Below are 27,985 nucleotides of genomic sequence, written 5' to 3'. Positions count from 1 at the left end.
ATCTGGATCTGTTGTGTTTATTTCAAACCAGATGCATTTAATTTGTCAGAAAACAAGAATATTGGTCTAACCCTGGCAAACATTTGATAATGTAAAATACGTATATGACAATGTTTCAAATGGAATGATAAATGCTGCATCTGAAAGCTCAAACTGTGCACTCTTGAGTCAGTATTGCATGGTATAAATTTAAAAAAAGACCAGTAAAGCGTGAAAAAAGAAAAAAGAAAAGGTGAAATCTACATTGGGCTCTTTGTTAGTTAGCTGTCTAATGTTGTGATTTACTGGAAGCAAGACTTAAAAAATTGTTTTGATTGTCAATGCTTATGAAACAAGAACTGACAGTTTAACACATATTTTGAATTAGTGAAGTTTACTTATATCGTATTATCCCTGTAGAGACATGAGTGAACATGAAAATTACAAAAACAGATTTAATACCAGTCATACTCTTCATAAACAAATCATTACACCTCATATTTAGGCTTTGAGTGCACTTTTATTTGCTGTGACTTTTTAGTTATGCTAAGACTTAAGTAGTAGGTGGTACACAGTGTGAGCTTTCAGGCCTTCAGACTTCCACCCTGAACACAAATGCAAAAGTCTGTCTCATTTTTAACATCTACTCCAATCAGTTTTGGGATTCAATGTACATTTTTAAAAATAATCCATTAATGTTAGAAATGATCCAGTAAAATCAACTCTTAAACAAGACGAATTAGTGGTGATGATACACGAATCTTCATAGCAATACCATATGTGGGCCATAACAGACATTAAATTAGAGGGACATTAAATAAAATTAAAAACAAACCAAGCCATAACGCAATAAGGCCTTTCAGAGAAAAATAATATCCACATCTCACACTGTAAAATGTCTCCTTTCACCAGTTCTCAGCCCACAATCACGCGAGCAAAAGAGACATACAGGTTTCTATCAGTGCAACTTCAGGCGGGCTTGCCCACACATCCACATCCTCTCATAACACACTGCATGAATCTATCATAAATATCAACTCAAGATATCTACAGAATATAGACATATGCAACATGAGGAAATGTAATACATGCAAGCCAAAAACAAAAACAGTGATCAACATGTCCTTAAAACATACAAAGCTGCAATATGCATGTTTATATATATATATATATATATATATATATTGTTTTCTTTAATGCAAAGGGAATCCCTCACTCCATTTCAGGAATATTCTTTTATGACATATTTTCCATAAAAGTGAGTGCAGAAAATAAAGTCACAATCTTCGTGGGAAACGGTTTGAAAACATAGAAAAAATACTGAAATTAGTTAACTGGGGTGGAAAAACATATAATTTCTGTCGGCATAATAAAAAGTGAAGTTTTAGACTATCATTTTTGAGTAATTTTACAATCTTATTAAAAACAGTTGCATTTTTCCAGCTAATCTATTAGTACTTAAAATCAGCCTCTACTTTACAAATAACAGCTCTTGAGTTGTGTTGATTAAACTGGTCAAACAGCACATGAAGCCACTCACTTAGACTGATTAGAAATTACCCATCCCCATACAACATATTTTTAAAGAGAAACTTTGGTATTTTTCACCCAAGGACCCTACAGCATATTAAAACATTATCTTTCGCTTGACCTGGTCTTTTTGTTTTATTGCCTTAAACAAAGTCTCACTCAAGTAGAAGTCTCGTTCTGAAATCTCATGAGACGCTTTGTTGACAAAGACAACGGTGGAAATGTGAGTGGAAGTTGGAGAGAGGAGTGTCGGAAGAGTTTGTTATGTTTGAGTACAGAAAGTGTAGGTTTTTTTGATAGATTTTCAGCGTCATGGCTGAATATTTAACTGATTTTGACAATGCAAAAGAGGCCACATGAGATTTTAGAACGAAACAATCTGAACCTGTCAGTGGCAAAAACAAGCACTTGTAGTGGATGTACATTGTTGAAGGAAAATATGGTTTACCTTGAAAAATGGCTAAGTTTCCCTTTAATATTCACATATTTAATGATTCCATTAGGAAGATAGGGTTGTAGGGGGAATGAACCAGGAGTTACGCTTAATCAATGTCTTGTGTCAAATTTGCTTCTGTAAAGGAGAGAGTCTGGTGATGTACTTTAGGGAGGTCTTATTTTAACTGACGTATGTAACATTTTTAACCCAAGAAAACTAACTTTTCCAAACCCTAACCAAGTAGTTATGGTGCCTAAAGCCAAGCGTGAACTTTCAATGCAGCAGAGAACATTTCACTAATGGTCTCATGTCGTCTTATTCAGATGTTGTGGGAGTTCTAGCCCTGCTTATTGAAAAATTGTGCTAAAGGGCTTGCTGCCATTAAAAAGTTATGCCAAGCATCCATAAGTGAATTGTGAAGAATAAGCTACATGCGAAAAACAGAGTAAAACACCCTAAAATAACCATCTCTAAATGTGCATCTTTATGCTCATTTGTAAGATTTATAATCTTTAGAGTCATCGTATTCTCATGAAAACTTTTTATATCCTACGGAATGTGCCGAGTGCTTTTTCTTTTTTTTTTGCGAATGTGACCTTGTTAGGCTGATGCTGACAAAGAGTCGACTGGTTGGGTCATTAAAGTTAAAACAAGAATGTTAACACCTCGTACATCAAAGCCACACACTCCTCAGCCCGTCCCTGCCTCCCTCTGAGCCCCTTGCTCACTTTTAGCATTTTTCAAAATTTTGCAGTAAGTGAAGTTAAGCTGAAGTTAAGCTTGATGACTATGTAAAATTGGCTTTGAAAAGCCTGGCGCTCTTTGCGGGGGCTTGGTGCAGTTGCATTTTAAGGTAATACACCAAAAGCTTTTTTCTCCCATCATTAAGTGTCCCTAAATAAGGCATCCCCCCTACGCGCCCGATGTGCTTGTGAGCCTTTCCATTAGAATGAAAATGCCGCTTAATACAATTTAACAGCATTAGAAATACATTATCAATAAAAGGAGCTACGCGTGTTACATTGGCATTGGCTGATATTGTTATTAATGGCCTTGTTGACTGCAATACCGACAAAAACGATAATATTCACTGATAGCGGAGGCTGATGTTGTGTTGCACTAATTCTGTTGGTTAAATGTCGTGTTGGTGATCTACGGTCGGACTGGCAGAGATGCTCATCTTTGTAAACAAAAGCATGCATCTTCCTAAGAAGTAGGCTATAAGGTACCAGTTTTTTTTAAATCATTAAAGGCATAGTTTAAATGTTTACAGTCGGGTTGTATGAGGTACTTATCCACAGTCAGTGTATTACCTGCAGTAGATGTCGGTTTGGAGAAGCATGCAGTACTGGCATGGAAGCTAAGCAATGCAACCAGCAGACAGCTCTGTTTAAGTTTACGTGAGGAGAACTGAAGTCGTTCCATGTTCTCTTAAAAGAAACCAGACTTCAGTGACAAAAACAGTTATTTAAGCTGCAGAACACAGGAGCTGCTGGTCTGCAACTGCCTTCAATATTCTACATATAGCACACACTTGAACTGATTTTGATTTTTTTCCCGTGTCTACATGTTAAGCTGCTGCACCCCTTCCACCACCGTACATTGCTTAGCCTCTATACCAGTACCAGTTTCCAAACTGGGGGCACGCCAACAGTCATCTACCACGACTATGGATTAGTATCTCATACAACCCCACTTCAAAAAAATCAAAACTTTACCTTCGAGAAACTCAAAAAAGAAATCAATAAAAAATGCAAAGTTTTAGCAACTCTCTGACATGAACTTGGCTAATGATGATTGGTGATTTGATAGTTTCCTTTTCTAGAAACTAGAGTGAAGAATAAAACTTTGAAACACAACTGAATATTTCTCACTGTATTTCTGCAGTTTAAAAAAAAAAAGGCTTCTGTCAGACGTTAAGAGCAAGAAAGAAGCAAGATACAGTAAAGGATGTATAAGAAATGGAGGGTATTGCTCAAACAGTGTTCCTTTTTTTTATCTCAGTTAAGTTATGTGCAAGTAATTTCCATGAATCTCCTTCATCGTGTCTCTGTCACAGGGTGAAATGACCAGAACAAGGTGGAAAATGTCTCAGAAAAATAGCCAGAAAGGAAACACGGGGAAAGAACAAGCAAGTGGAACAAGGAAGCGATTATCCACCGCTTTGAGAACAGAAGGAGAAAAGTTATGCATCCAATTGTTTTCTATAATTACCTGGAAAGAGAAGTTGCAGATGAAAAGTGCTTTAGAAGATGACAAACCTTTTTTGGTTGAGCTAATACAGACAGTCATATATCTACAGTAGAAACAAGACACAGACAGACCCACAGGAAGATGGATTCCCTCCGTCCAGAGTCACACATTTAGTTATTTACATTTATTTTAGTAGTGTTCTTCTTCATTATTCTATCCAAGACTCTTAATGTACACAAAAGGCTCCTCATGCCAAGTCTGTCCCTCCAAACTCTTCTTCCGTGGTGGTTATGGGGGAGGAGGAGGAGGAGGAGGAGGAAGGGTCGGATCAATAATGTTATTAGGGCCAGTGAAAAGATAAAGAAGGGGGGAATGAAACTGAAGGCAGTTTTCATTCAGTGGTATCATGTCTCTGGAAGCTGGTTGATGTCAGTCAAGTTGGTGTCATTGAGGATGACTTTGATTCGATCCAACGAGTCCGCCTGTCGTATTCGCTCCAGCTGTACCTGCAGACAGGGACAATGAATTGATTAATTAATTAGGACACAAAACAATCAAGGTCCTGTTTCTGTCTGCTCCACTTTGTTTGGCTGTGTGTATGCATGACACTGTCTGTCATTAGATTTGTTTTGCACTTTAATGCTAATGGATCTGTCATGGTTGCAGTGATTCATCATTGTTGATAAACCTGGTTTATCCACCAGTGGTGGAGTGTTACTAAGTACATTTACTTTAGTACAATTTTGAGGTACTTTACTTGAGTATTTCCATTTTATGTAACATTACACATCTTCACCACATTTTGAGGCAAATATTGTACTTTTTACTCCACTACATTTAGCTGACAGCTTTGGCTACTTTTCAGGTCAAGATTTAACATAAAGCCATGATCAATTTAAAGTGATTATGCATGTTTAGAAATTAAACTACATAAAAGCACATTAAGTAAAATCAGCCCGACCTAGACATCAGTAAAATGCTGCTTTCATAAATGCATCAAAAATAATAATACAATAAATAATCATTTGAAAAACAATAGGGACCTCGCAAGTCGTCCTGCTCGGACCCTAATAATATATTTGGAATATATAAAGCAATCTGAGTAAGGCCAGTCTGCTAAACGAATATTTTTACTTTTGATACTTGAAGTACATTTTGATGCCGATACTTAAATACGTTTTTGAATGCAGGACTTTTACTTGTAGTGCAGTCATTTCATAGTGTGGTATTATTTATTACTTGTACTTAAATAAGGGACCTCCACCACTGTCAGTTACTGACCATGGCCGAAAGAGCGACTACTGTTTTGTACCTGTCATGGAAGTCCCAGACACGATTGAAAACCAAATGGCATCATGTATAGACTATTAACATCATCCACTGAACACAGCTCAGTGGATTTCATCACTTTCTCCAGGAACTGCAACTAGATGACTGCGGGTACAACGCCAACTCAGTCATTAGTATGAACCCAAAGTAAATTAAATACTGTGATTTTATTGAAAGAAACAGATAAAAAGTAGGCTGAAATAATTACAACATGATTGAGATTTGTAAAACGTCTGATTTCATGCTTTTTCAGGTCTGTCTGCAAGTCAACAAGCGAACGTTAAAGTGCTTGCTTTCTGAATGGATGTTCAGGGCTATGCTGACTGCCACTACTACAGCAGTATGTAACTAAAATAAACTGAAATAAGACAACAACAATCAACTTTTAAAATGCTTCTTTTCTGAGTGGTGTCCAAAGTGCTCAGATCTCTGCTGTGCAGGAGAATATCAATGCCTGACAGAGATCTGCACTCTACTGAGTGCACTTTTCTAGTTTCTCATTGGATTTGATTAAAATATCAGCTTTAAATATTTTGCCTTTTCTTTATGTTTACATCGTACTGCCTCATAAATAGATGACTTCTTACCTGAAGGGTCTGAGAAAGTTTGACAAAATCCTTCTGAACCTGCTCACTGACGTCCAGCTCCGTTTGCAGCCGCTGGGCTTTGTCTTTCTCATCAAACACCTGACTCTCTAGTGCACTCTGCAGTGGAAACACACACACAAAAATATAGACACATTCAATTAGAAAGGTTAAATGGAAAAATATCATAATGTTATTTCAGAACAATTGAGATGAATATTTAATTGAAACACATTTACTGAATAATTTAAAATGATGTAGCTTTACTGGCTGCAAGAATGATTCAGTGTCATCACATATCAGTTTAGAAAAAAGGCTTTACATTTTCTAAAAATGCTATAAAATACTTAAATTCTGTTTGTAATAATCACACTCAACTTCATCAAACACATTCTTTCATTTAAATAAATTAATTAAATCAGCTGTGCTGAGTTTTATAATATCAGGGGTAGGGTTTGATTATTGGTCACATTTAGAGTAGAGTTTGGAGTGGGAGATCTCCAGGTGAATGTGTGTAAATGAGACTGACTTTTGCTGTGGTGAGCTCTCTGAGCTGATGCTCCAGGTTGATCTTCAGGCCCTGGATTCTTTCCAGTGTCTCAGTCTTCTCTGCCAGACTGCTCTGCATCTATAAACACAAAAGATAATCAGTCAACAATACATTTAGGTACTGCAGATAGGAAGGAAAACCTTCACTGACCACATGTGGTCTTTTGACAATCTTTTCATTAGATAAAAAGAGCAGTATACACATTAGAGAAAGATATGACTGAGATGAAAGACTGTATGATATCACAGAGTAGAGTACCTGTTCCTTCTCTGCCTTTATTCGCTCCAGCTCTGTCTTCAGACTGGAGAAAGATGCTGTGGGAAGGAGACATCATTAGAAAGATCATTCTGCACAGAACTCATCTGAATCTTGAAAAGCTTAAAAGATCTGATTCTCTCTGGAGTCATTACATGGTCTCTATTCATGAATAATGCAACAAAACTCTACCTTTAGTGAAGGCAAAGAGCCTTGCTGAAAGCTGCTGTGTGTGATTGGCTTGTGTGAAACAAACAGTAAGAAATGAATACGACAAACCCTCAGAGCTAATAGACAGAATGAGCCATCAAGCCACTGCTGAAATATAACAACAAACAAACAGGAAACACTCTCTGATGTTTAATGGCTACATCGATTTGTTCAGGGAGCTTGGCTCATTGGTCACTTTAGGAGACAGAAATGGTATCAAAGCCATCCCTGTGTCTCCGGTAGCTCTATCAGGTGTGAACAATCACGTTTAAACATGATTTTCAAAGTGTTTTCTTGTCAAATACGTCTCATTGTACCATTGGCCCTCTGTTAACCTCCATATGACTAATAACCTGAAAACTTAAACTTGATCATAGACAAGTTGGCCGAAAAATCTCTCGTCACATATCGGTTAGGTGTCCCGTACAAGTGAGTGTAGTCCTTTCAGTAAACAACAACACGGTGTGGGTGCACATATTTAACAGAGAACAACGGTGTTACTTATAAACAGGATACACAAAGATCCTTTACATAACTACATTGAAAAATGTTAAGAACAATCTGTGGGGCAGGACAACTTTCAATAAAGTGAATTATCTATTAATGCACATTTTAGCCATTCGGGGTTCAAAACATGTCATGTGGTGTAGACTCACAACAGTTATTTATTAGTCTGAAATCTATGCCACACACACACACACACACACACACGAGCAAGCAGTTAAAGTGAGCTTGTTCAAAGTGTTCGTCGTACCTTCCAAGATGTCTGAATGTTCAATGAAGAAGAAACAAAAGCAGAAACAGAAGAAGAATGTAACAAATGTCTAGAAAACAAAAAATATGTATGCTGGAAATATCCTCACAGAAGATAGAGGTTTAGGAATAGTTCACCCAAAAACAATAGAAATTGTTTAGAGTACTCATCTCTCTTTAGGTTTTCTGTTGTCCCAGATAAAGTTTTCAATCAGATGGTCCTGTGTGCTCCAATATTCTATATTTTGCATGCTCTGCTAAGGCTCTAAATTTGTATTTTACCTGAGCGTCTCTTAATTTAAAGTTTAAATTGAAAATGTTTGTGACTTTGAAATTGAAAGTCAAACTGTAATACCCACAATCTGTTCCCATACAGGTACTTTTGTAGCGGCTAACCAGCGGAGTCCGAATGTGACAACAGACCGACGCAGCAAGCAGTGTTGTCAACTTACCGACTATTCAGACCCCTCTAGCGATTCTTTTTCAAAAAAGGCTTGCGACAAATCTAGCGACTTTTTCTGGTGTTATTGGAGACTTTTTGGAGACTCGTTCCTACTCTTCTTAACGAGTTGCAGGTGCCGTTCCAAAGCACTCACAAGCGGCCAAGTCCTCCGACAGCAGTCTCTCCCAGCTGCAGTCAGCAGAGCAGGAGCTGTTAACCTCTTAGCATCTAGTTTGCACCAGTCTGTAAATGAATCACGCATGCGCAATATCGTCAGTAGCGGCTCAGAAAGTTCCTACCCGAAGCAGGTACTTTCTAAGCCGCTTACCAGTGAAGTTAGGTGGATCTTGGGCGGATCCTCTCTCCCAAGTCACACCCATATATATATATATATATATATATATATATATATATATATAAAAAAGGTATTGTTTAGGGGTGAAGTATTCCTTTAAGTGTTGAAAAGTTTGTTACCAAAAATGATTGGTTAGTTGTCAACTGTTGAGCTGCTCAAAAGTTAATCAATGATCAAACCGGACAACAGGAGGCCTCAGGTCGACCATCTGAGTCTCACCTATCTCCTCCTTACAGCCCTCGATCTCCAGTTGCAGAGTTTCCTCGAGGTTCTCCTTCAGACATTGCTCCGCCTGGTTCTGCTCCTTCAGAAACAGAATCTCAGCTTTCAGCTTTTCCTCCATGTGATCAGCGGAAGTCCGCAACGCCACCAGGTCCTCACGTAACCGCAACACCAGGCCATGTAGCTCCTGAAGATACATTAAACGACATTACAGGCATCAATGTGGGAAAATCATCCTCATATAGCACAATTTGTTAATGTTGAAGGAGATTGCAGAGAGGACTGTGACTTTCTTACTTTTGCATTTCCAGCATTTGTTTTGGGTTTTTTCCCCAAATGTTACTGTCTCCATTTGTTTCTGTTATCTACTTTGTACTGCAGTTGTGCTGAACAGCGATTTCCCTTGGACTAAATATAATTTTATATTGTCTTATCTAAATGTCTGGTGAAGACTGAGCTGGAACATGTGATGCTGTATGCTGACGACATAGACCTTTATATGCATGTGGTGACGACATCTAAACATTTTTAAACTTTTTTGGTATATTTTTCTATTATTCATGTTTTGTGATAATTTGTAGATATGCACTGCGGCAGCATGATCTAACAACAAAAGGAAGGAATCTCTGTTTATGTCCTTCGCATATCTCAAAAACTATTCATACAATTGATGCAAGCAGTACTTCTAGAGGCCAAGCAAGGAACATTAGAACATTTTAGAGTTTCTTTGGGGCCAAGCAATTGGCTTGCAATTGGCCATGTTTTCGTGATAAAATATAACCTAAACAGGATTGGCAGTTAAGTTATATTGCAGCCAAGATGTTCCCTGAGTTTAAATGGAACAACTCTAATTAGTAAAACACTATTTTGAAATTAACAAAGACATTCGGCAGTACACACAAATAAAAGTAAAAAAGTAGTAAAATATTTAGGAATATCTAGTCCAACAAAATTAAAATCATATTCAAAGAAACAAAACCAGATATAAATAATGAGAAGTTACACTGCCTTGTTTTAACATGATTTGGTAGCCTGGGTATACCCATACTGCCTTGCACGCTCGATTTCATTTCGAACCTGCAGGCAGTCTGGCAAGATGGCCGTTTCTTAGCCCTATTTTAGTTTTGTAGTTTTCTTACGGATCCAACATGGCTGCAGCAGACGCAAAACTCTCTTTTGATCTAGCTGTAGACGCCGTTTTGCCACTGCTGTAACGCCGGTGATCTCGCTACGAGCCGGGGGACATCGGAGCCGGCGAAAAACCCGTAGCAGCTCGTCTGTTGCCCATAAAATCAGTGGATGTGTGGCTGAATGACATAAGGGCGAAATAAGGCGTAAAAATAAATAATCTTGCAGAAAGCGAGAACTGGAGAAGCAAAGCAGCAAGCAAGCAAGCCACACACTCTCTCTCTCTACGGAGAAATTAATGCCCAGACTAATCTCATTTGTGATTAGTCTGGCGTTAGCCAGGCTAATGATTTGGTATCTTGAAGCAGTAAATACAGATTGAATTGTTATGTGAGCAGCTTGTTTTAACCACCAACAGGGTGAAAATGTCACCGGATCATCAGTGTTACTCCACCTCCACTAAAGCACGGGCCCACTCTGCCAGATATAACGCCGCAGCATCATTCTGCGAGGGGCTAAGAGTAATAGTGTGGGAGGACAATGTGTGTGTGTTATAGAGCACACAGTTGTAAAGAAAAGATAGTATTCCCACCTCGTCAGAGAGCTCAAAATGAACAATGGTGTTGTTAATCACTAAAAAATTAGCTAAAAAAGACACAAAAGTGACAACACTAAAGTAATTAACTTCTCACTGTACACTGCAGGGATTATCATCTTTAATTTTGGGTCCAAAGTTTAAATGTGGTACGCATGAGGACACCACTGCTCATGTGCAGACTCAACCTTACAAGGGCAGTCGACTGTTTAGTGACAAATGGAGCATGCTCCTCATAAGAACCCTCATTATACTGATGCAGTTTGAGCATGGAAATCCATTCTTCACCGGATCAGTATATGAAGCAAAATAATTCCACTGTGTTCTCTGCACTTTCCATTGCTGCTTTTCAACATTGCATCACAGCTTTCAATATATCACTGAGGAAGATCATGAGTCATTTGGAAAACACAACAAAACTGACTGTAGCCACTGTGATGGAACCCATTTATTTGTGAACTACTGTTTTGAAGGCTCAAATATTTCATTGTGGCTGTCACCATCTCGTTTTTTTTTAAAATAAGTGACCTTATTTGGACAAGAGGCGGGATCTGCAAGGCCACCAATCCCAGCAACCTGCCTGCTCCTGACCCCGACCAGGAATTGTGAATTGTATGTTCACTGAAGTAATAAATTAAGTGAGAAGCAGGGTCATTTTCTCATAGACCTACAGTCATGGAAAAAAAATATTAGACCATTGTTTTCTTCAATTTCTTGTTCATTTTAATGCCTGGTACAACGAAAGGTACAATTGTTTATTTGTTCGTACATTTAAGAGCTGATATCTAGCCATTTTCCATGGTTTTCTTACTAATAACCAAAATCATTATCAAGAAAACCATAGAAAATGGCTAGATATCAGGTCTTAAATTAAACTCTTATGAGATATTTTTGTTGTTATCATTATATTTGTCCAAACAAATGTACCTTTAGTTGTACCAGACATTAAAATGAACAAGAAACAGAAGAAAACAAGGGTGGTCTAATCTTGTATCCCATGACTGTTTACACAATCAGACTTCTTTGTTCAGCCAGTGTAGTCGCCCCCTGCTGGCTATTAGAATCAATGCAGATATTAGTCACTGTTTCGGTTTGACACCCAGCTCTTACACTGATGCTTAAATTGAGTTTGGGCTTCACCTACTTGCACAGTATTGGGCATCTGGAAGTCTTCTTGTTGCTGCAGTTCGACATGCAGCCTGTGTTTCCCCTGCAAGCTCTCGTTGTCTCTCTGCAGTCGGCTCAGTTCATCTGCCACCTGCTCCCTCGACTTCACCAGCACCACCTGAAACAAACACACAAAACAAATCACTTCATCTTATCGTGCGTCTGCGTATTTCCCTTTTTTTAAGCTCCTGTTATGTGGAACCAGCAGCACTTCAACACATGGTGAGGAGTGACTCACCGGCCATCTGACTCTCCCTGCAGAGTCATCAATCTGCTTGGCGAAACACTGTGACTGAATTCATGATTGTTTTAAGACCCATATTTCTTTAGATCAAAGCCACATGCAGCAACAGGAATGTCTCATTTTTTGGGCAGACAAGTTTTTCTGAAGGCTCATCGGTGCATACGCTGTGATACAGTACAGCTCACAGCTGCATATTCATTATTGAGAATATTTCCGTCTCACTTACTTCCTTCTGGTTTTCCCTCAAAACAAGCTGCTAGAAAAAGTAAGTGCACTGACTTCACTTTTTTTCCCCAGTGGTGTACAGTCTAGAAAAACCCACTTTTGCATATGGGTAGACAACAAATTTAAAATTGTATATTAGTTATAAGATATATTAGAATTCAGGTTGTATAATTGCAACTTTCGTCTATTTTAAATTTTGTGGTCTGCTTAGTATTAATGTCATAAAAAAAGTATATATAAGTGAAATAATTTAGTGTTTTTAATGACAATTGTCTTTATGATCCCGACATATTTAATGTAATTTTTGCAAGTTAAAAATCATTTATTTGTGGTTTGGAGGAACAATAAAATTACACATTTTTCCTCCAAAATAATGACTATTTTGTTTATTTATATATATATATATATATATATATATATATGAAAGGGAAGAACAGTAACATTATGTCAAAGTTACATTTTAGTTCCAAAAAGTTTACTCTTTAGTTTATTCTTTAGGTCTAAACTTTACCTGAAAGACTTGATTAGTGGACTGTGACAGAAAATGTAATAAATAACAACTTGAATAATTGAAATAGCTGAGTTATGCTTCTAAAATGTCTGATCTTCTGTGTTTAATAATGAATTAAATATCTTGGAGTTTGTCACTGTTGGTTGGACAAAAAAATTCTGTATATTTCTGTTGTGATGGATATGCAACTTTTGGACATATACGTAATTTAAAAGCCCCCTCCAACATGTCAGCAAATACTTGTGGTGAGGAGGAACAGTGAGGTTACTGCCACATAGACAAAGAGAAGCTAATCAAAAACACAGACAGGCTTCAGTTCATTTTGGCTGAACGTCCAACAGCGATAGAGAGCCTGTTGTCAAAACAACAAAAAAACCTGATATTTGAAGGGCTAAGGTCTCACCGGCGTGAGTAGACACTGACATTAGGAAGGAACTTGAGATCCAAACACAGCTGGCAAGAGCAAGAAACACAGGAAGAAAACGCTCCTTACCATCTGTTCCTGGGTGTTCCTCTTTGCTTCACTGAAGGCCTGCTGTAGTGTGCTGAGCAGCGTCTCTGACTCCTGGACCCTTTGCATGAAGGCGGACACCTACAACACAGAAAATAAAACACACCTAAGACAAGGAGAAAGCCTTCAATAAGGTCTTTAGACTATAGATAGAAATACTCCAGTGATGCATTCAAATTTCTACTTGAATAGAAGTAAAAAAGTATTGGCTCTAAAATATACTTACACCAAATGTTTAAGTACTCATTGTGCAGAATGGTCCATTTCAGAATTATGTTTATGACATTATTGTATTATCATTATTTATGCACTATTGTTGCAGCTGTTAAAATGTGGGTCTCGTTTTAACTACTTTATCTGCTGTGCAACTTGTGAATTTCTTCCCAGGAGGTATGGGTTTTGGGCTTCATAATCAGATTTCTAAGTGCTTATAGATGCTAAAAATGGGGGTTAAAGTTAAGTCATGACATATCATTTTCTTCCTGGCAGTGGGATTGTTGCCTTACCCATACACTAGAGCTGTGACAAATTGGTGATTAATTATAACAGAATTTTTTTTGGCAACTCATCATCAAATTGTTTTAGTTGTTTGGGTTTTTTTATGGCAAAAAAAGCACTTGCTGATTTCATGTTTCTTAAATATGAGAATTTGATGCATTTCTTTATCATACAAGATAATAAACAAAATAGCTTTGTATATATTTAATATTATATAATACTTCTGGATTTTTGGTCAGATAAAACATACACATTTGAAGAACTTGGGCTCTGGTAAATGACACAGGGAATGTTTCACTATTTTCTTAATTTTTATTGGGGAAATTATATTATTATTAAACTAATAAAGAAAATAACTGGTGTATTAATTCTCAATGAAAACAATCGCACTGTCACATTGTGTTGGTTTTATTTTTAGAAGAAAATCTTCCTAGGCAGCCCCTTAACTCTTTGCATGATTAAAAGGTGTAGAGTGAAAAGTGCATCCAAGTGTGCAGAGAGTATGGCAGACCTGTGGTGCATCCCGGGAACACTCACGCACATGGGAACAGCGTGGGCTACAGAAGAATCCATTATCACACAATATCAGTGGGAGTGCAATGTTCGTGGTTTGTTAGTGGGCAATTAACAAATAAAGGCCAATCACATCAGCTCCTCGCCACACATTTAAGAGCAGATTTCTCTATTATGATGTGCTGATAGAAACTGCTGTTATATACTGTCATTCTCTTACAGGCCAACTCTCAGCACAAATCTTTCTGTTTATATTCTCCACAGCACTGTGTGAACTCAAAACAGTCCCACAGGGTTTATAACATAATCTATAACAAAATTATCTCAAATAAATATCTAAAGGTGTCATTTTCCTATAGCCATTATTCCATGCTATCAAATTTAATTTGAGAATGACATACTAAAATATACATTCATGGAAAAAATTATCAGACCACCCTTGTTTTCTTCAATTTATTGTTCATGTTAATGCCTGGTGCAACTAAAGGTACATTTGTTTGGACAAATATAATGATAACAATAAAAATAAAGCTCATAAGAGCTTAGAGCTCATAAGATATCTAGCCATTTTCCATTGTTTTCTTGACGATGATTTTGGTTATTATCAAGAAAACCATAGAAAACGGCTAGATATCAGCTCTTAAATTAAAGTCTTATAAACTATTTTTGTTGTTATCATTATCTTTGTCCAAACAAATGTACCTTTAGTTGTATCAGGCATTAAAATGAACAAGACATTGAAGAAAAAGGGTGGTCTAATAATCTTTCCCATGACTGTATATACCTCCATAAAAAGAACAATCTTTTAGTCCATTTAATTTTAATTTCTTTTTAGTTAATAATGCATTCTGTGTCCAAACCTTGGCAGCGGTTTCCTCGTTGCCTACTTTGACGGAATCTTCCAAATTCTGTTTCTCAGTCATTGTCCTCTCCAGCTGATCGTTGGCCTGACGCAGCATCACCTGCAGCTTTTTCACCTGGCAGACAGTGTAACGGAGAATCAGCACAGCTCCACACATCACCATGCTTCTATAAAACAATCATTCTTGTTGTAAAAAAAGGTAATAAAATGACTGTAAAGACACAAACCTGATCCCTTGTCTCAGCCTCTTGTCCTTGGATGGCCTGCAGCTGCTTCTCGTAGTTGGAGCACATGTCACAACGTCGGCCGAGCTTCCTGCCAGCATTTTTCACCTGGTGACAACAAGAAAACCATGAACCACTTAACAATAACGCTTTGATAATGTAAAGACTAATAATACTGTAATGGAATATGTGGCTTAATTAACCTTTTAAAATGACTATCAGGCATGTTCATTAACATTAGATCCATAGTTTTTTTTTTAAACTTTCTCACTAAAAACAATCAATGAAACCTTGTGTATGCTATTTAGACAGTGAAAAAGATCATCTTATTTTCTTTTTTTGTCTGGCTATATATAAGATGGACGACATATCAGCTCCCCATAAGTGAGGCCAAAACATTTGGATTGCCCCCTGGTGGCGGGCTGCAGTATAGGTTATAAATCCCACCCCCCCATATTAGTGAACGGATAAAATACTGAAAGTAGAGTTCAAATAAATGCTTCCCAGAGATGGTTTCTGCCATTTAAGGTAGTTCCTATCACACTGATGTTAAACTGATAATTCTTCTAGCTCCAAATGACATCGCTGGTGCAAGATGGCAGGTATATTTTGGCTTCACTGTTGAACAGTGGGAGGAAGTGGAGACTGCAGCTGTGATGTTAAAATCTAACTTCCTCTATGGCGAGAAACGCTTGGAGAAGTGATATATTCCATGAAGGGAATGAAACCGTCAATGCTACCTGGTGCTGTACGTGTTAAATGTCCTGTTATAACCACTGGATAGTTTGCACTATATTTAACAACAGCAGTGTGTTAAAACTATTAAAACTTCTCTGAAATGTCTTCGGTGATGCACCTCTTGCTGCAGCAGGTTCCACTCGCTGTCGCTGACAAGTCTGTAGCCCACCGGTGGTAAGAAGGCGGTGTCAGGGGCGTGGGAGATGCTGGACAAGAGCGATGCCGTCTCCTCCTGCTCGGGCGTCATGGCCTTAATGGCCTTCTCCTGGTCTTTAGTCAACAGGAAATGACTTGCCGTCAGCTTGATGGAACTGATGGACGAAGTTTCACCAAAACTACTGTCCGTCACGCCGCAGTCAGCTCCCACCAAGGGCCCAAAGTCTGACTCATCTAAATGGCTGGCCGACTTGGCTTTGTGGTTGAGGCCTTGCTGGACGGACAGCGAGGAGCCGAGGCTGTCCGTTGACTGAACTCTCCGAAGGTTTTCCTTGTAAGGATCCATCGACCCGCCTGCCACCACGTCAGTGTCTAAGGAGTGCATAGAGCCATGGCCGCTGTGGTTGGCATGGGGCTGAAAAAGAAGGAAAATATAAGTTTGTTGAGAAATTTGTAAATAAGGGGTTTCTATAATGCCTGTTTATTTTTCATTAAAGGGATAGTTTGGACTGAAGTGTTGTAGATTTAGAATGGTGGCGCGTCAACTGCCATCTTTACCCTTTTTCGTCCAGAGCCGGTTCCCTGCCAGAGCTCATGGTGGTTCACAGTTGGTTCAACCTGCGAACCAGCTCTGAACCTGTTTGCTTTTCCACAGGCTCTAGAGCCATGTCATGTGTCACTGTTAATGTCTGTATATGTCTCTGCCCTCTCGGCAAGTATAATAACAACGGCAGTCTACATGTCTCTACAACACATCCGTGCTGCTCATTTTGATCACTATGGACGCCAAATACATTCTTATTAACACTGAATGTAAGATGTTAATGTTGACTTTGTTGCTAGCGCTAGCTCGCTATCATTAGCACGGTAGTGATCGCCCGCTAACCTTAGCACGCTAGTAATCGCACGCTAACCTTAGCATGCTATCGATCGCCCGCTAACCCTAGCACACTAGCTCGCCCGTATCAATCAAATTGCAGTTAAACAAATCAAATAAATGAATGATACACGTTTAAGTTGGTATCTGGCACCAAGTTGGTCTTGTTGGTCAGATAACCCCGCCCCCAGCCAGTATTGCCAACTCCTCAGACTCCTCATTAGCTAATTTGCATAATTTACTATGTGCATGTAATTGTAATGGACGCTGTAGGAGAACACCCTAAATATGTTTAGAACTGCAATGCACTGTCTGTCACAATTCCGACCCTCCTCCTTTATCCGGCCTCGGGACCGGCAAAAGTGACTCAAAAGAGACATTGACTGTAAACGAGCCAGTGGCGACTTCGCGCATGCGCAATTTGCAGACTGGACGCCTAGGGGTTAACATGCCCTCCAGCTCTGTGACTGCAGCTGGGAGAGACTCCTGCAGAAGGACTGGGCCGCTTGTGAGTGCTTTGTGGCAAGGGAGGGGCCGCCGGCAGCCCCCGCGGCTCGTTAAGAACAGCCGGTTCGGCCGGGAACCGTCTCTGGTCGAAAAGGGGTACTACAGGTAATACAGGGACTATAAATAAGCTTCTTGTACAATTCTATAATAATAATATAATTTTTAAATATATACATATATTATATACATTTATATATATATATATACATTTATATATATATATATATATATATATATATATATATATATATATATATATAAATTATATTACAAATTTGAGGCATTTTTGTACTTTACATGAGTCTATTATTTATGTGCTACTTTCTACTTCAACATCCCCAACGAGCTGTTTTCACCGGTTACAGCAGCGTCAGTTCATGGCTGCTAGAAGCACAGTACACAAGGACACAAGTGAAGGTGCCATATTGCCCATTTGAAGCTCACATTACTCATTAAGGGAATATAATATGACGTAAGACGGTAACAGCTCTGCTCTGTTCTCTCTGAGGGAGAGATCACATTACATGATGCTCGTACCTCCTCGACACTCAGCCCGAGGAATAAATCCTCCAGAGGCTCAGTGTTGTCTCCCACATCCTCCTCGTGCAGCTCCTTCACTTGGCTCAGCCTCTCTTTCTCATCCTCCTCCTTGGAAAGAGAGAAAAGTGTTTAAATCTGAATTTTTCACATCGTTGCTTAGGCTGCTGGAGCTTAGCCATGGATCATATTCTTTGATAGTGAACTAAATACAAATAAAAAAGTAATACTATGTTTTATCACATTTTGAATAAAATTATGTCCATTTAATTAAATTAAAACTATGCATCACACACCAACACACTACTGCCAACACTGCTGTACCATCTGAGCCAAAGGCCTACATGTTTTATTGGATGACTGGAGTGAATATTTTTATGATATTTCAGATAAAAAGCTGAAATGAGCCAAAAGCAAAGTACACAGTTTAAAACTTATACACATAATTTGTGTATAAGAAAAATATATTATTGGTATTTTGGTATAAGAAATGTTCTGGTTTCTGCTTGTAGTCCTAGTAGTATTGATCAATCAAATTTGAGCAGGCTTTCAGGATAACAGTCAGCACAAAGCAAAAGAGGCAGAACTGACTTATCAAGATATCTGTTGGTTTCAACACCACCCCAAAAATATTAACCCTTGTCCCCAGAGACTAAATAGTCGTATAGTCGTAACAGTAGTATACAAAATTGCAATTATGAAATTCAAAGCACTTTCAATCTGATGCGTTACTAAAGGTGCATTACTGCAAATCTCTAGGTTTTCTCTTTCATACATCTAAAACATATTGTTTTTCTTTCATGCTATTTTAACATGTTCATAATCTATATTTACCGTTTTTCACATTCTATTAATTTTAAATAAATATATATATTTTATTTAGATATTGTAATTGTAGAGATCAATTTCATATTTATGACTCTGACTATATTGAAGTCTCTTACTTATTGTTTTTTTTTTTATAAGCACCAGATTGACAAGGAGATGTCCTTGTATGTGAAAACCTACTTGGCATTAAACATGTTTCCGATTCCCAGCAAGATTGTCTGGGAATCAGAAATCACACTTCTGGGTGAACTTTGCGCCCTTCTGATCACACAGCAGCTCAACATATTAATGTTATTATCGCTAAGATAAGATAAGATAAGATTACATGTCTCAGCTGGAAAGATGGAATTAAATTATCTGTCAAACCACTGGCTCAATCTGCTGGCTGAACACTGAGAAATAATTTTAAGTCTCCCTTTTATCTCTTTACTTCAAACTGTAACATGTGGTGTTGTAACACTGAGGGACTAACAGGTCTGTCTTTGTGTGTGTACCTGGTCTTTCTTCTTCATCTCCTCCACCTGGCGGAGCTGTTCTGAGGACAGCACGCTCTCTATCCTCTGCATGTCCCTCATGAGGAGGCGCTGGGACTCGAGGAACTGGTCATTGGCTCTCTGCCACGTGTGTTTCAGCTGGTTGTGCTGCTGCCGCTCCAACTCCAGCTTGTGACAGACTGAGACGCCAAACAGCAGCAAGTGAGAGAGAGAGAGATGAAAAAGGTTGGCGTTGTATCATGTAAAAATACTCCATTACAAGTAAAGAACTACAAGTCTTCCTCTCTCATCAACCTGTGCAGCATTTACATTTCTTCTATTTATCAGAAGGACATTCATAAACAGTAATAACTAAGTACCATCATGGAGCTCTTTCCGTAGTTTCTCTGCATCCTCCTGCAGGACAGACTTCTGAGTGTTCAACACGGCGACGTACATCTCCAGGTCCGTACGACAAGACTTCTCAGCCTCAAGAACATGATTGAGCTCTTTGACCTAATAAATAGAAACATAGAAAAATAAATAAGATGCATGCAACTCTGGTTTATTTGCTGTCAAGCTTAAAATTAGTTTGAGACACTTCACTCAGGGGAGAACTGTTTCATGGTGGAAGGATACGGATGACGTAAAGGTGTCCAACCATTTTAGTTTGTATTCAGGGTTTTTCTTATACAAACCTGATTCCAAAATAGTCGGAGTCAGGACGCTGTCTAAAATGTGAATAAAGAGATTTTTATACTTTTCCAATACTTTGTTACATATATATATATATATATATATATATATATATATATATATATATTTACACACATACATATATATATATATATATATATATACATACATATATATATATATACATACATATATACATACATATATATATATACATACATATATACATACATATATATATATACATACATATATATATATATATATATATATATATATATATATATATATATATATATATATATATATATATATATATATATATATATATATATATATATATAAAGATGGAATAATTTTTGTTCAAAAGGGTACTTTATTTTTGTAAATATACACTCTGAACTTGACAAGTTTATTTTTAATTTGCCATTTACACAACGCCCCAACTTTTTTGGATTACAGCCATAAATATTTTTTTTTGTTATTATTTTTATGTTTTTATTTGATTAAATGTATTATTTTATTTTATTTCTATTTTAAACAAGCAAAAGGTGAGGACTGGCATATATGACCAAACACATTAAATACCATTGAATTGAAAAAGATGGCATTTATTTTCATTAAAAAAAATAATTATTTCAGTTGTGACAAATTTTTAAAGAGGCAATAAAATATGAAAACAAAAGACATAAAAATGTCTTCTGTCTGTTGGTAAAGTTATAGTACATTCAACATTCAACTCTGCCCTGTAACGTAACTAACAAGTGGAAACCACAAACACTTTCATGGATGAGAATTGTAACCACAACATTCAACGGCCACTTTCCAGGCCAACAAATGTTTGACACTAAAGTACATGTTGGTGCAGCATAACTTCATCAATACTAGATACACTAGAATAAAATGTCAACATTTATATGAATGTACAAATAATGGTAAAGATACTAATAATACTATACAGTGATACTCCATAAACTCCTTTAAGGATACAAAGATCAAATTCAGGCTTTCAGATCAAATTAAGCAAAAACATCTATATACAGTATAATTATTTACTAAAAGTGCATCTTTGTGACGAATGAGATCATGCATCTTAAGTATTTCCAACACTCCCTGTTCAATGCCATATTTCCTTACCTGCACTAAATGTTGAAGTAGTAAAAAGGCTTTCACCTTGTACAATACTGAACTAAATTTCCTCAGAAAAGAGCAGCTGCCATGCCTGGTACATGTCACGCCCAGTTATCATCTCCACCTTTGTTTTTCATTGATTTACGGCTGACTAACCTTTGAGGCCTCCAGCTCTTTCACCCTGTCTTCAGCTGTGGTCAGCTTTGCTTTCAGGGCTGCAATCTCCTGCTCCATGGGCATCACCACTGAACGTAGCTTCTCTGCATCCTCCTGCGCCTTAAAAAGGTTTTTACAATCCCCTATTAAAAATGTATACATGTGTGCAGCTACACAACACATTACAATGTCTTTCATATGCTTTGTTTCTTTTTACAGATGCAAAAACATGATTTGTAGAATCAATAATTATAGCTTGTGTAGTTATGTGTAAAGACATATTCAAATAAAACATTCACGTTCCAAGTTCTAATCCAGTATCTGTTTTCATTTATTTAGATTTTTTTTTATGTGTCAAAAAATTTGTTTGGGTATCAATAGCACGGATAAATAACAAATATACATAAGAACAGTAGTGATACGAACAGTAAGACAGAAAATAAGCCTACTTTTTTCATTTCGTCCTCCAGGTTCTCCTCCTCCTGGCCCTCTGTGAGACGGCGTCTGAGCTCACCCAGTTCCCTCTCCACTGCCTCCCGGTACTGGTTCCACTGGGCCCGCTCCTGCTCCAGACGCTGGTGGAACTGGACCTCGTACTCACACACCGTTTCTGGTTGGAAATCAGAGGGGAAGCATCCAATTAAACAGAGAACATGATAATATACATGTAACAATAATTTTATCAAGTGGGGAGCCACATAAATCATTTTTTTGTTTTTTCTTCATTTTAAGATATTTTCAGTTTTCCTTACATATTCCCTTCAGTCATGCATGTAGACACTTGCAGTATATCAGCTCAGGGGAAAAGAAATAATTTTTTAGTTTGTGTAATTCAGGTATAGACTTGCTTTGGCAGACGAAATCTGCACACTTTATTAGCTTCCTAGGGATCTTTATGCAAGTCTAAGTGAACAGCAGCTGCCATACCTGCCAAAGAAGTGTTACTTAATACCTTGAAAGCCTCCCCTTTAAGCCACACACGCTTTAGATGTTTTTTTTCTTTTTTGGCATCTACATGCATGTCAAAACCATTCTTTTAAAATTTCTGTCATGGTACAGTGAACCTTTGACAGGTCTTTTAATATTTTCATTATTATTTAATTAATTAAGTTTTCAGGTTGAAACAAGCAGTAACAAGAATTTGGTGAATCCAACTTGGAGCTAAGCACACACGAAAAAGGTAAAATTTAAGATATTAAAACAATTTTTAGCTTGTAAGAGCGGCTCAGCTTTACCTTTCATGATGGCCTGCAGCGAGGCCACCTCCTCCTGCCACTGGCTGCGGACCTGGTCGATGGCTTCCTGCTTGGTGTTTTCCGACACAGTGGCCACCGCTTTGATGGTCTCCATCTCAGCCTGGGCCTGAGACAGCTGGTCCTGGAGGGTGCTCAGCTCAACCTGGGCGCCCTCCAGCACCACGTTCTGCCTCTTCAGCTCCTCTGGGGTGGAGGAAAGGCATACGTGAGAGCATGATCAGGGACAGGTGAAGAAAAAGCTGCACATTACTGGTGTTACTGGCACGGTTACCATGTGTATTATCAGTAGTTCAGTAGGTAGAGCTTTTGTGATTACACGGTTATATGATCCTTACCTTCCTTGGACAGGTAGAGCTCTTTGAACTTGGCTCTCTTCTGGTTAAACTCTGCCTCCAGCTGCTGCTTGAGTTTGATGAACTCGGCCCTCTCCTGCTCCAGAGCGGCCACTCGCTGCTGGAGCACCTCTGGATGACAAAACAGCACACACAACCATGATTAATCAGCTGTTGATCATATTAATATAAAAACAGAACCATCAAATTAAAGACTAGAATCTGCAAATTCAACTTTCATTCACTGTAATTACTTCAGTTGCCAGTCAAGAAACAAGAAAATGTTCAACAACAATAAAGTTGGTCCCAGGTAATGTTAATTGGTAGTTATTTTTTATTTAGTCTCAGTCTTTTGTCAAATGTCCTTGTTAGTTGTTTTTGGTTTGGTTAGTCAAGTTTTGGATGACTTTTAGTCATGAAAAATTTTGACATTTTAGCCTTTTTGATTGATCACATAATTTTTGACATTTCAGTCAATCTAATCTAGTCTAAATGAATAAGACAGAATAGACATCTGAAGATGTCAAATTGAACTTGGGGAAGTTGTGACATGTGTTTTTACAATTCTATGACATTTTATAATTTTATTTACCTGATAAAAATAGTAACTGTTTGCACAGTGAATGATGATCCTAGTTCAATAGCAGTTTAGTGAGTACTCTTACTTCAGTATTATTTTTGTTAGTCTCATATTATTATATCAATACTTTAACATGAGAGTAAAAACCATCTTTTGTTTTGTTTTAATAATTTCTAGAGGCATGAGGACATAAAATTGTTGGTTATATATAAGACAAAAGCAAGGATTAGAGAGCAAAAATGTAATTTTGTGACGCAGACATTATACATTTATACTGCTTTCCACGGCCCACAGCATCAGACGAGTCAACATATCCGCTATTACAGCTTGTTTTTAACATTTCCTTTGGCATAAGCATTCTTGTGAAGCATCAAAACTAACTTAAAAAATACTGTTGTATTGTACTAATGGAGGTACTGAGTCTAACTATTTAAACTAACTTACTGAGATCTAAAAAGGTCTTTATCTTTATCCCATGATGACCTTTTAAGAAGGTATATGGAAATGTATACACAAAAATAAATCAAAAACAAACAGGTGTAAAGGAAGTAGTCATCAATGCTCATTTCCCAGTAACAGGAAATGAATAAATACATATGCAAATGAGCAAACCAGCAGACCGTGGTAGAAATTCAGTAGTTACCAAAAGGTTGCCATAATCATCACTATTCACAATCACTATTTTTTATAATTTTTTTACCAGACTGGTTTACTCTTTGTTGTTCTTATTGTTGAATTATAAGTAATAAGCTTGTCTTGCCTATTGTTTAACCATCTGAATCAGCAGGCATCCTATTTACCATAGCCAGAAACTGTAAAAACAGAAACTGACGTTAGTTTTTTCAAATTTAGTCATTGGACAAATCATGTGTGGTGAATGCTTCCATCAGGAAAAAGGAAGCAAGCCTAAAATAGTGATCATTTACTGAAATCACTTTATTCTAGATTTTCCTATTTTAAATTTTGACGAAAATAGTGTTTGCAAGAAACCAGATCCCGTAAAAAAAACAACAACATTAAATTCTGCTCCACCCAGCAACACTGGGAAGTCATAAATGACTCAGCTGAGACCAACAGTCGCATGACAAAAAATCTGTGGTATTTCAACTTATGTGCAGGTAGTTTACACAGAGAGAGGACAAGAGAGGCTGTCCTCCAAAATCCTCCAAACTGGCTTGAAGTCACACGGTTTCTTCCTATATCTTGTGTTACTCTACATCTTATTTATTTCCTGTCTTATTAAAAACCAACGGAGCGAGGACGGAGACGATGATACCCTCGAACACAGACAGACGAACGGAAACATTTACTGGCACAAGCAGCAGTGCACTCTGCACGACTCCATCATGTGACAGCTGAATGGACTTTAAAGCAGAAATTCCATCACCACATAAGCTCAACACATATTCACATGGTTTTTGTGTGTTTACACAGACATTATGTTAAGCCCTTTTGCACTTTAACTCTTACTTATCTGCTATGGTTGTAAAATAATGGCGACCTAAACAAACCTTTGCCACACTGTCTGTCTTGGTAAGAAACACTCAGTCATTCAGTCCAGGAATGCACAAGGATCACATGAATTGGCATGTAAACAAAGTCAGTAATTAACTAACAGACAATCAATTCACCTAAAGTGCAAATATGTAGATGAAGCTCAATCACACTCCACTTTTCAGCAGTCACAAAATGTGGAAGCATAATGGAAAACATAGACGTTGCCCAGGAGACAAAAGCATTAATAAAAAGGTTTTAGAGATAATTAGAGAACATTTTAGTTGTGTCAAGACCTGACTTTACCTTTGTAGCCTTAGCCTTTGTAGTATTGCTATAAAAATATATAAAAAATCTGTAAAACTGTAATCTATAAACCGACACTTGCGTAAAGGTTTGTGTGATGATAGCACTCTATTAAAACAAACACTGACAGTCTCTTGGACAGGGTGGTCTTAAATGATAAAATGAAGGAATTGTTCATGACATGAAAACTGACACTACCGAACAGAGTGACTGCCAGAGGGGGCCTTCTAATGCTTGTAGCAGTCATAAAAAAGCTGCCAGTAAATCTGATTATTTTGTGGTTCTCTCGTGTTTCTGCAGCAGGGAAACTGCAGGATGAAAATGGGACTTTACTCTCAATGATGCATATGAAAATATCTTCGTTGACCCATCTATTTGAATCAAATAATTCTAATACATCTTAAAACAACCCACAATTATATTAAATAAAAGTTACAGTGAATAAATTGGTATCTTCTGAAACAATGAACCCAATTTCTATGAGGATGTTAGTCCCCATAATCGTACTTCATTGTAGTGAGAGCATTTGTGGAAACTTGACCTCACTGTATAAAATTATCTGCTGTGACCTCTAGGATATTCACAGCCTCATGAAACTTTACAAACACAATCTAGAGAGCTAGGGCATTGAGCTGATATATGGCTATTGGTATATAATGACAGTCACCAAAAATTGCATTTCTTACAGAAATTCTGCTTTTTAATACTAAACTACAGCATGGATTTGACTATGGTGACCATCAAGGTCTTTGTGTCTTAATGTGGTGTTTTGAAGGGATTTACATTAAATATTGAGTGATAAACAATGGCTACATTTAATACCAAATCTGTGCAAGACATGGCATTAACCCCAAAATTGTTGCAACAGCTTATGATATCTAATTGAGCATGGGAATGGTGATCATGTCCTTCCATCATAATGTTCTAAGCACTTGCACACTTTCACAATTTAAATGGGCGCTAAACCAAAACACAATACTTATTAAAAATGTATGACTAAGAAAAACTGACACATAGTGCTGATAGTGCTAAAATGAGTCTTCAGGTTCCCAGCTTTCAAAAGGTGTATACCACTTTTATGCAAGTATCTGCCGTTGATCACCTACTATCATCAGCCCCCTAAAAAGTGGGTCTATGTAGGTCTCTGAATGGGTTAAAGCCAAGGCCAGATTAACCATATGGGCAACTGGGCAATTGCCTCTAAAGGGCAGTGTGGGCGCAAGCAAAATATCTGGTTATCGCTCGCTTATATGTTAAACTGTCCATCGGAGCGTTTGCTCAAAAATGAAATTTGAGGTGACAGGGTGATTTCTGTTTAAAATGAGCTGAGGACCAAAATGCTACTTGATTCTAGATCCTCGATTTTTGTTTGTGTCTTGTCTTCCTCTGTGATTGCTCTATCAATTCAATACATTTGTGCTGGGAATAGGTGTTGTTAAATAAATATTGGATGCTTTGAAAGTGGTTGCTTACATATTTTTGTGAAAATTGAGGACACTTCCTTCCCTATCTTTTTCTATCTTTTTGTTCGGTGTCCTTGAGTACCAAGAAAGGTGCCTTCTAAATAAAATGTATCATTATTATTATTATTATTATTATTATGATCATCTATGTAGTGGGTCGATTTTGCCAGATTATACTGATGCTGATGTGTTTTGTTTTCATGACATCATATGTGAGTGAGTGGCTTGACAAGAGGACATAGTGGTGCATTTGTAGTTCTATGAGCGTTTGCACATCTGTACATAAAAATGCACTTGATGACAGTTAGTTATTGGTGTATTGAGTATATTAACTGTATATTACTGTAATGTATTCTATATTTTGCCAGATTATGGTGTTTCTGGGGTCATGATGATGGGGCCATTGAATGTTGTTGCCCAGGGTACAGCAAAGTGTTAATCTGGCCCTGGTTAAAGCTACAGCACATATTCCCTGCAGGACCTCAGGCCAGTCCCCGGACCCCTGTTTGAGAACCAGAGGGAGAAACCTCCTGCAGAATCAAGCTCCTGATCCAACCCCCGAGTGTGCAGGCCATACACAGCACACTGTAATGGACTGATATAATCCATATGATCCATATTAAAGACTGACAAGGCCAGGCTAACAGAGGCTAGTGCCGACCTTTAGATCACATTAGTCAGACTAGCTTAAGCTACAAGCTAACCAGCTAAGTTATAATGAGAAAACAACGTTAGCTTGGGTACATTATGATGCAATATCACAGCTCCGATTCAGCTATATAAAGCCTTAGTGACTTTCCGCAAATTAATTCAAGTCGATATTCGTAAGTGCACTAACTGCGTAGTGGTAAATGTTCAATAAAAGCCAGTGACAGCCAGTGACACGTCGCCCTGATGTTGCTAACTAAGCTAATGTTGTGAAGGATGGAGAGGGCCGCTGGCTCCGCTGCTCCCAGCCCTGAACACTCCCACCACAAAACCCCACAAACACAACACATTTACCGTCATGTTGGGACGACAGAGGGGGTCCCGAGGCCTGCTCGGCCATGGTTTCCTGAGGGGGCTTGAGGCAATTAGCGGGCAGTGGGATAAGCGCTAGGAGTGTCCAAGAAAACAGGCTAACATCACAACTACTGTTA

At 37.9% G+C, this 27,985-nt stretch overlaps 1 protein-coding gene across 1 annotated transcript; it reads right to left on the bottom strand.

The window, feature by feature from the left end:
- Position 1: 1 nt before the first annotated feature.
- Positions 2-27,985, bottom strand: rabep1 (rabaptin, RAB GTPase binding effector protein 1). The gene is made up of 18 exons (XM_059351354.1): positions 27,849-27,985; positions 23,007-23,135; positions 22,651-22,854; positions 21,865-22,025; positions 21,416-21,535; positions 19,813-19,948; positions 19,454-19,632; positions 18,132-18,242; positions 16,173-16,625; positions 15,320-15,424; positions 15,091-15,207; positions 13,202-13,300; positions 11,706-11,846; positions 8,836-9,025; positions 6,860-6,915; positions 6,581-6,679; positions 6,055-6,171; positions 2-4,644 (listed from the first exon to the last, which is right to left on the bottom strand). The coding sequence occupies exons 1-18, from the start codon at positions 27,892-27,894 to the stop codon at positions 4,543-4,545; spliced, it is 2,565 nt and encodes an 854-aa protein (XP_059207337.1). The 5' UTR covers positions 27,895-27,985; the 3' UTR covers positions 2-4,542.

Source organism: Centropristis striata, chromosome 15 (genome assembly GCF_030273125.1).
Source record: "Centropristis striata isolate RG_2023a ecotype Rhode Island chromosome 15, C.striata_1.0, whole genome shotgun sequence".
NCBI lineage: Eukaryota > Metazoa > Chordata > Actinopteri > Perciformes > Serranidae > Centropristis > Centropristis striata.
The sequence above is the reverse complement of the archived record's forward strand: the minus strand, read 5'-3'. Positions and strand labels throughout refer to the sequence as shown.